General features: G+C 36.1%; 1 protein-coding gene across 1 annotated transcript; it reads right to left on the bottom strand.

Moving 5' to 3' along the window:
* LOC114294734 (oligomeric golgi complex subunit) lies at positions 1 to 9,388 on the bottom strand. Its single transcript, XM_028238893.2, has 11 exons — positions 8,938 to 9,388; positions 8,809 to 8,861; positions 7,055 to 7,202; positions 6,833 to 6,940; positions 4,472 to 4,539; positions 3,248 to 3,371; positions 2,995 to 3,141; positions 2,608 to 2,874; positions 2,238 to 2,522; positions 1,336 to 1,482; positions 1 to 650 (listed from the first exon to the last, which is right to left on the bottom strand). The coding sequence occupies exons 1-11, from the start codon at positions 9,157 to 9,159 to the stop codon at positions 147 to 149; spliced, it is 2,073 nt and encodes a 690-aa protein (XP_028094694.2). The 5' UTR covers positions 9,160 to 9,388; the 3' UTR covers positions 1 to 146.
* Between the last annotated feature and the right edge of the window lie 973 nt (positions 9,389 to 10,361).

The raw sequence follows: 10,361 nt of genomic DNA, 5'->3' as shown, positions 1-10,361 counted from the left end.
TTGAACTAATTATACTTGAATTGCAGCAGATTGTCCAACAATCCCAAAAGAATAATAGCAACAGAAACTCAGTTCCAAGAACTATGAACCAAAAAAAAAAAAAGGATTGTTAAATAATCCCCTCAAAATAACAGGAAAACATTGTTTCAAATTCCTAAGATGGTCCTTATCTGATCAGGGGGATGCCTAGCCAAGGACTTGGGATCTGGGTACCGATTCTTTGGATCCATGATCGCCTTGTAAATAAGCTCGTACGCTTCAGCCAGTAATCTAGCCACTTGAATACAAGTTTCAGATCGTAACTTTGGTACCTGCATCTGCTCAAACTCTGGCAGAGAACTCTCGCTTCCTAAAATAAGTCCAAAGAACGCCTTCAAACACTCTGAAAGAGCGGTTGGAGACGTGTCCTCCATCTCAGCTAATAGGATTTCCTCGCTGTTCAATGAATTTTGGAAGTGAGACATCTTGTTTGACAAGCCACATCTTCTTAGAATGGTACCGACTTCTTTTTCCACAAGACTGTTCATGTGATTATCTATCATTGTTCCGAGCTTTTTCACATATTCAGATGCAACCTCGTGTCCTAATAATGGTTGCTGGATGGCGCACAAGCAGTTGATGAGGAAAATCTTGGAGGGTGTTTCACTAGTCTGCATGAACCCACAATATCTCAGGTTACAAGACTCCGAAGCAATAACAAAAAATACACGAGCGAAGTGCAAACTGTAGCAATATAGCACATTGTCTATGGACAGAAAGAAATGTACAAAGAGGAATGGATCAAAGATTGATGGTCTAGATCATAATGACATCAAATCAATCAACTACACCAACATTTAAACCCACAAAGATCTTGAACTAGTTAAAATAACTTCTATCAATGTGTGGAAAGCATTAAATTCTAAACTAGCAAAGAAGAGAAGGAAAGAACAGAAAGTCTAGGGGGGATTAACTGTGAATTGTTTGGAATAATTCAGCACTTCGCATATTACATGGGAAAATCAAGATTTTCTGTCTCACAAAAATGAGTGATCAGCTTAATGTAGAAAAAGGGGGATAAATTGAGACAAAAAAAAGTCCAGAGAATTCAATAGAACAGGTTAGGTCACCCAATCATATGTAGTTTGCAGACTGAAGTCTGATGCGCCACGTGTAATTGGAACCTACAGCTGTTTCTAGACCAGCAATCAGTTTGTCTAACTATTAAGCATGTAATATAAATGTATAAACAACTTTGACGAGCAGCACAGCATAAAGTAAACGAAATTCCAGTACAAGCATTGAGAAATCTGAGATCTAACAAGGTGAGAATACAAGGCGTAAGCAAATACAAACCTGAGACGTAGCTAAAGTGTTGCTGTTTGCCAAAATTGCATCAACAGATGATTTACTGAGTTGGCTTGGGTCAGAAGTAGTTCTATTTCTTCTAAAGGAATGAATAGCTCCTTTGGACTTGTGTGCTTCTGCTGCTTGTTCACATATCTGCAATAATTGGAAATATGCATAGATTACATATATACATAGAGAGAGAGAGAGAGAGAGAGAGAGAGAGAGAGAGAGAGAGAGAGCAATTGATGCAGTCAAGTTGATGTGAGACCCATGGTAAGACGATAAATTGATCCACATTAATGTAAAGAAAATAATTTTAACATCAAATTGGTGGAATAGGATGAAGCTCTGTTTACCAAATTGATGTAGAACACAGTAGAGGAGGGAGAGAGAGAGAGAGAGAGAAGAAACACCCAAGAGGCCACAGCCTTAAACACTCCCAATATTATTGAATCAAAACTGATTAATACTAATTTCCCGTCCAAATTTTAAATGGTGAGTGATGAAGCACCACATTGAAGCATGAGTTTAAGTCCAAGGACTTACTTGCTGCAATTAGAAGATGAGTGAGCAAAGTGAAATTCAGATGTCTGAGCGTGAAAAGTGTAACTTACCCAAAAGTTAAATACTGTGGGTGTAAAATTTGCTTATAATTAGAATGTAAAATTTTTGTATTTGTCTCAAAATTTTGCAGATATCTAGCACCTATGAACTTTGTATTTGTCTCAAAATGAAGCAACTAGGAGCAGGTCTGTCAATTATAAGGGAAAAAACATCATCAAATGTAAAGCATAAGACACCTGAATAATAGGATCTAGTAATGCAGATATCACCGGATCAAAGTCAACTAGGAGCAGGTCTGTCAATTATAAGGGAAAAAACATCATCAAATGTAAAGCATAAGACACCTGAATAATAGGATCTAGTAATGCAGATATCACCGGATCAAAGTCAGACTTCTTTCCTGAAGCAGGAACCATCATGCCATCATGCGTCTCAATTATCTCAAGCAATACTGATACTCCTTCCCTCACTGCAGGTGGTGGAGAAAGATCAACAGCAACAAGGGGTGGATACCGCAACAGCTTCTCTCCTCGAGTTTTCAGAATGTCAAAGAATGTTTTCTGAGAAGCATCTTTTAGTGCCCAAAGTGTGTTACAAAGGGCTGTTTCTCTCCCCAACAAATCTGATATCTGTAAGAGAATAAACTGTTAAACAAGCAAAGAAATACCCACAAGACAACTGATTCATCCAAAAGTGGATTATCATTCAACTCACAGTATAGCTGTAAAACTCCAGGGTATTACTAAGTTTGTATGAAATTATAATACTAGGTTGCGACTGCAAAACTTGTTCAACTCTAACTTTAAATGGCCGGCAAACTCCTTCAAAAATCCTGTCTAGAACAAACGTCAAGTCAGTCTCATTTTTTCCTATATCACTCTCTAAACCTTTGGAGGAGAATCGGCGTGCAGTCGGGCCAGTATCAACCACTGCATCTGGATCTAGCAATGCAAGGACAAGTTCTCTTTCAGATGCCAATGCCTGCAAGAAAAGGGACAGAATTATGCCATAAGGTAATTCTTACACAATAAAAACAGTTTCAGCTCTCAAAAGATTGAAAGTAGAAACAAGGGAAAAAAAAAAAAGGAATGTGTGCCACACCTGATGTAGCCACCCTAGCATGTCACCTACATAACGTAAGGGATCATGAGCATGTACTTCAATGGGTCTGGGCATTCCACCAGGTCCTCCACGGGTAAGAGCACTTATAAACCTCCTAAATAATGCATTATGCCTCATATTTGCCACCTGTATGATAACAATGGAAATATGTATGTAAACTGCTAGGAAACTCGATGGGTTTTGTACAATTTTGAATGACTCGATATTTAAAGCTTTTATAATATAAAACTACCTCTTCTGCACAATACTTGAAAAGGACAGGCCTTTCTTTGAGGCAGCGCACTGCTGTTCTCAAAAGTTCACTGACTTCAGGATTATCAGTGTCACCCAGTCTCCTACATTCTGCCTGAACCCACCTAGATGAAGAGAGAAGAGCCTCAAAAATAAATTTTTTTAAAAAATATATGCAACAGCCACAGAACTATAATAAACTAATTTCGAAAACTTAAAATGAGAATATCCACACAAAAAAAATTTCCTATTCAGTTTTTGATACATAGAAAAACCCTTGAAATTATGAAATCACCAAAATATTATTGTGCCATTGACTACTAATATTAAAGAGACAAAATTGAACAGCAGCATGAACTCAAAAGAAACATAAAATAGGACTGAGTTAACTCAATAATTCGCAATCAATGTAATTGACAAGTGACCCATTTTTCACATTTATAACTTAGAAAAGAAATGGAAATAGAAAGCCTGTATGTCTTAAGTTTTGAAGTCGTAAGTAGAAAAAAAATTAAATTAAATTAAAGTTTCAACTTTCAAGGGTTTAGAGTTTCCATTTTTTTTCCCCCTGATGAATGCACTATAGACATGCACAGCACCACCAACCTTGCCCTGCTCAAACTATAGCAGTCAAGGGCTGGTTTTGTGCAGCTGTATTAATTTACGGCCTGACAATACTTGTGCCAACCAGGTCGGCCATCTGCAATTAAAATCCCAAAAGAAAAGAAGGATGTGTACCAATCCATACTTTCTTTTTAAAAATTTTAATCTTTGAGCCTCATTTTATTGACTTCAAACATGTGGCAAGGCCTTGTGTGTGTGTGTGTGTCCAAGCAATAGACACATACTTTGGCATGTGTTTGGAACTTGTGTAGTTTTCAACCAAAAAAAAAAAAGGATAAAAAAGGCATGTTTTATGTGTGTTGGTGTTTGAGACGAACGCAGCATCCTAGGAGGCACATCCGTGCTTCCTCCAGATAACCAATTATATTAAGAGGTGAAATATACTTCCTGTACCAAATGAGAGTAAGGAGATACATAATAAATAAAAAGATAAAGTCTCTCAAGCGATTGAAACTATAGTTTAAGAGGCTATACAGACGTTTTCATAAAAAAAATAAAAAATAAAACTTCATATTTTGGACAACACACTAGCAAGATAAACAATGAATATCAATGAAAAAAAGATGAAAACTGAGTAGTTTGCATTCATCTAAAGCTTCACCTGCACAGGCGCTCATAGGCTCCTTCTTGGTACACAGCCATCATATCCATGAGCTCCAAACCTGCACGCTGAAAAGGGTCCTTGGGTAAATTCCATGTATTATTTTTTTTATTTTTCTATTTAGAAGGGGGAAAATAAAGAAAGACCTCCAACCAACAAAAGTAAAAGACCATCAACCAAAAGTAAACAGCTTCATAAACTGAGAATCTAAGCTCAGCTACCTAAAATATTGATTAGCACTGACTGCTTGCAGAAAGTAGGCATCCAAAGGCAAGTCAAATGTGCTACTCGCCCTCAGAGCTGAGATACAAGCAAAAACTAAGAGATTTGTAAGGTAAATTGGAGGCCTTCAAAAAGAAGCAATCTTTCAGCAACATAAAATTATCCACAACAATATTACTATAAAGTTAACTAAAAAAAAATCTATGAGCTTTCTCGTTTTTTAACTTGACATGGCATTTTCAGATGGTATATATAAACTTCCTCACTAGTAAAACTCCAGAACTATGATTTCCCTGGGCCTAATCAAGATGGCAAGGTAAGTTTCTAATAATCTATTCAAATCAATAGAGAAAAGGGTTGTCCAATGGGAAGTCCTATCTGACATACACAAAAGGACATCAAAGTTTCATAGGAGAAATGGCATGTACAGCATTACAATACATAAAAATTATGTATTACCATATATACATACAACTCCGCCGGTCTTAAGCCCGGGTTAAGGAGGGTTGTATGTTAGATAGCTGACAGCTAACACATAAAAAAGCTAATCGGACCCCTTATGACAATGAATCCTACTTTGAATCGTTTAAATGCTAGGTCGTTCCCCTCAAGTGACGCGTTGCGCCTGCCTCTGGGTGTTTCGAAAAGTGAGCAAGGACATCGCATCGACGCTTAGGTGCGATGAAAAATGGGCAAAGGTTCCCGCGTTTTTCTGGACGAGCGCGGGTAAAAAAGCCAGTCCAAGACTATAGGTTTAGGGTAGCCACTTGGAATATAGGAACCTTAACTAGTAAAATGATGGAATTGGTAGTTGTTATGACTAGGAGAAGAGTTAGTATAGCTTGCGTACAAGAAACTAAGTGGACGGGTGAGAAAATTAGGGAAATTGAGGATACCAGTTTTAAACTGTATTATAGTGGTAAGGATAGACGCAGGAATGGGGTAGGAATCATAACTGCCTAAGAATGAACATTTTCATTATTTATGGTCGATTATCACAACAGCGGGGGAGATTGATGTGGATGTGGCTTCTAAGATCAAGGCGGCATAGTATAAGTGGAGAAATGCGTCTGGGGTACTGTGCGATAAACGAATACCCACTAAACAAAAAGGTAAGTTCTATAGAACGACTATTAGACTAGCGATGTTGTATAGAACGGAGTGTTAGACAACCAAGAAACAAAATGTAAATAAGATGAGTATGACTGAGATGAGGATGCTAAGGTGGATGTGTGGCAATATTAGACAAGACAGAATTAGGAATGAGTGTATTCGGGAATGGATAGGAGTAGTACCGATAGAAGATAAGTTGAGAGAGAACTGATTGAGATGGTTTGGTCATATTCAACGGAGACCAACAGAGGCAGTAATGCAGAGATGCGATACTGTAACGGCAGATGGTAGTGTTAGGGGACGAGGTAAGCCTAGATTAACGTTAGCTGGCGTTGTAAATAGATATATGGATCTACTTAATTTGACTAACGAAATGGCCGTTGATAGAGATGCGTGGAGAAGAAGGATTCATGTAGCCGATCCCATCTAATAGGACATAAGGCTTGGTTTGGTTTGGTTTGGTACCATATATACATACAGAGAGATAAATAAATATACACACAGACAGAAACACAACTACATCTCATTCACACACACGACATAAGAAAAAGGTTAGCTGATTCATGTGCCTCAAATAATATTTCAACATTAAGTCCTGCAAATTCACATATTTTCTTTTCTAACAAATTTTAGATTTTATTTATGTCGTTTTCCCAACCAAAAAATCAAAGCATCTGCAACTACCACTATGTAACCGTCCTTAATATACTTGCCTCTTTTTGATGTTCAGGCACTGAACATCCAAAGCCTATATAACTTACTTCAGCCCTATATCAGGCATCCTCTTCATAATCACATTAAAATGATAAAAATTGAATTCTCACACATCTGCCATTATGGAAAAAATAACAGGATCAGAGTCAAATGAACTGTACATGATCATCGATATGAGAAATCATTACAAAACTCTATCTTAAATAACAATATGAAGTGCAGATACCAAGCTCTGCATTCCTGTATGCAATTGTATGGCATATTTCACGCTGCTGTAAAGTGCAAGATCATGACTAGAGAAAGAGAGTTTACCTGATGATGAGTTCGAAGCAATACTTTGCAGTTGGTATGAATTTCTTGGACATGAGAAAGTGCCTTAAAAAAATTCTCATTCAGTTCTGCTTCCCTCAGCGCATTTATCTATACAAGGAACAGCCACTATCAATGGATACAGATAATAAACATAATGGATATATATTTCACAATGCCGGGAAGAGCAAAGCACAATATCTAATGACCAAATTTAATTTATACCTCTTCATTAGAAAGCTGATAATCACGAAGGAAGCATGAGACAATCTCCTGTCTTTGTGTAGTAATTTCAAGTTCCTGTTTGAGCCTCTCTGTGGTACTGATTATATCCCCAGTGGTAGCATTACAACTGTTCAAAGCCTTTGCAATCCTGCAGTTATACAAAGTTAAAGTTTCCAAATGCGGTCTTTTGATCAGCAAAAAAAGAAAATATTACTAAAGGAAAAAGAAAGAGTACAAAAATATATGAGGGCAACCCAAAGCAGAAGGAGAAAAATGAAAAAACCAAAATTACTTATCCCACACCAATGTTGTCAGTATCTTACGATTCACGATATGTATCTTACAATTTGATACCTTTCAAAAGGAAATCGATACTATCACCAATGCGTATCTTAAATTAAATGTATCTTACGATACATATACGATACGTGATGCGATATACAATACATGATGCATAATGCGATAGATATGTTGCATAATACTTCAATTTTTTTAGCAAATTTGAAAAAAATATATATATTCAAATTATTTTAAGTAAATTAATATTGTCAAAAATTTTCATTTTTGGTAGGAGAATGGTACTTTTTAGTTTATTTCTCGACCTTTTTGACGTATCTATTGTATAGTATCAAGAATCTTGCATTACTAATTTAAACCTTGTGAAGATAATATGTATTGTTGCATGTATATATTTAATTTGAGAAACTTTACTTTTGCAATTGACAGAATTATACATTGTTTAGTGTTTTATTCTCATAAGATATTTGTTTTTTCATAACTATATTTATTTTTCTACCTATTTCTAAAGGTATTAAAGTATCTTACGATACATGATATAGTATGACATGCGCTTTAGAAAAATTAAAAAACGATACACGATTCGTATCCCAATTTGACAACAATGTCGCACACAGCTCTACTGTCTCTAGTAGTAAAAAACAAATGAATCCCCTTGAAAGGAGATGATATTGAAGCCCAAAAAGAAGACAAATAACAAATTCTATCCCACAAAGTTTCTAATTCTTCGAACTTCTCCTTGAAAATCCCAACATTTCTTTCCAACAAATCACTCAAAAAAATAGCACAAATTACACAAACCCAAACCACTTGAGCCTCTTATTAAAATTTATATGGTCTAACATTTAAAAGCTCATTGAAGCAAGATTATGCACCTTACAAATTTATCAACTAGGTATCTCCCTTTCTCATCTAAATCTTCCCAAGAAAAGAAGTAGGAAAATAAAAAAGGCGAGCTCCATAGAATGCTCTTACACTCCGTTTGGATGGGGGTGATCTGGTGAGAAATGATAAGAAATGCTAAGAAAGAGAACTCTCTTACTAAGCCTATTTCATTTCTCACCAAAAGTGATGAGATTTGGTAAGAAAACAACTTGATTGGTTTTAAAATATTTTTAATACCAAGATTGCTCCTTGACAAACCAAAGAAGAAAAAGAAATCTCATTTTTCTTTTCTTTTCTTTTCTCACCCTACGATCCAAATGGAGTGTTATTGAATGTAATTCTTTTGATCGAGAATTTTTATTCTACCAAATAGCAAAGAGCCCCAGTGGCAGCAGCCATTGCAGTTATTATCATCAAGCTTTTCCAGGCTAAAATTTGGAAATGAAACAAATGGTGTACTAAAAACAAAATACAGGTTCAAACACATTAACATACAAATTTTATACTAATCAAAACAAGAAAAATCACAATAATTTGAGGAAGAAAAAAAAGAAGCAAGATCAACATCTTACTTGTCACAACATTCGGCCAGCGAATTAACCTCCTCCTCGACCCGATCCAAAGCCTAAAATCCAATTTTTACAAGAATTCCAATTGAGCACAAATTCAAGAGAGAGAAAGAGAGATTTAGAGAGAGAGACCTGTTGGGCGGCATCGGAGGCGAGAAGGAACTCGAGGTTGATGGAGAGAGAGCGCTTCTCGATGGTGGATCGGAGGTTGCGGCGGACCTGGGGGTTGTTGTCTGTGTAGAAGCTGGAGAGAGTGTTCAACGACGCAAGCAGATCCGGTGTGTCTGTCCTTGTCTCCAACACCTTCTTCAGCTTCCTTGACAGTCCCGGCGCTAGTGCACTCGTCGTCCCCATTTCGCTATATCTATATCTATATATTATGTATCTCTCTACACAGTAATGCACTCAATTCTCTGGTTTTTCTTCGTCTTCTTCTTCTTCGATCTGATGATTCTGATTCTGATTCTGATCTCTCTCTCGCTCTCTTCCTCTCTGAGTTTCTCGCTCGTTAGCGGTTCCAAGTCTGCAAACAAGCGAACGAGTCAGCGGCCCAGTGGGCCTATTTGGGGCTGTCCGAATCCAGACATCCATTTTCGGACCAATTGAGGTCCACACTACAGCATTAATTTTTTTTTTTTGTACTTTAACAATTGTTAGGAGAAGTATTTTTATGGTCACAAAAATAGGGAAAAAGGTAAATAATATTTTTCACTCTTCACTCTTCACTCTTCAATTTTAAATTTTACTTTAGTTTGTCACCTTGGTATGAGAAATCAAAAAAGAATGTGAAAGTTGGTTTTACCATAGTGGTTAATCCAAGTTGGACCCAATTTTTAAAATAAATATTGCCCATAAAACATTATATAGCCAAAAATTGTTGGCCCAACCTGTCCTTACTGGGTCTCTATTAAGATATCAAGCCTGCTTAATGGTCAAAAGCAAATATTCTAGGTGGATTAGATATTTTGGGCTTGCCCTACTATTAGTTTTCTATGGGTAAGCTCTATTGGCCTAAACCTTTGTCTTTTTAAGATGTCAAGTGTTCAAAACTTCTTCCTCCCTTACATTACAAACTATAAAATATAAATACATTATATATAAATAGACAATTTAAGTAATTGTATAGTTTAATCAAGTTAAAAGTCTCCATTTAAAAAACACAAAATAAGTTACAAATAGTTTGAATGAAGGGGGATGCACCAATAAATCCCAAATTAATAACTTATGCACTGTTTAGTCCTAAAAGTTTTCTTATAGACTGAAAGGTCCCATTACAATGTTAATAACATCAGATACAATGTTAATAACATCAGAGTCATGTTACAAACATTGGATTTCAAACATCTAATGTTCATCAAATTTCAATAATGTTTGAAAATATAGGATGAAAAACATTTAATATTCATCAGATTTCAATAAATTTTGAAATGATAGAATGAAACATCAGATCATTTACATCATTCACATCATGTTGATGTAAAAATGGGACTAAATGGAGCATAAGAAAACTTTTAGGACTAAATGGTTCAACGTTTCAAAAACTAGGACTTATGGGT

This window comes from Camellia sinensis, chromosome 13, assembly GCF_055761805.1.
Source record: "Camellia sinensis isolate YWXY chromosome 13, ASM5576180v1, whole genome shotgun sequence".
Classification (NCBI taxonomy): domain Eukaryota; kingdom Viridiplantae; phylum Streptophyta; class Magnoliopsida; order Ericales; family Theaceae; genus Camellia; species Camellia sinensis.
Note: the sequence above shows the minus strand (reverse complement) of the source record. Positions and strands in the feature narration are given on the sequence as shown.

Excerpts from the sequence above, each read along its gene's own strand:
- LOC114294734 (XM_028238893.2), bottom strand. The coding sequence starts at position 9,159 with ATGGGGACGACGAGTGCACTAGCGCCGGGACTGTCAAGGAAGCTGAAG. Across the intron at positions 4,540-6,832 it reads TGCTTCGAACTCATCATCAG|CGTGCAGGTTTGGAGCTCAT; the intron begins GTAAACTCTCTT and ends GACCCTTTTCAG. Across the intron at positions 3,142-3,247 it reads TCAAGTATTGTGCAGAAGAG|GTGGCAAATATGAGGCATAA; the intron begins GTAGTTTTATAT and ends GTTATCATACAG.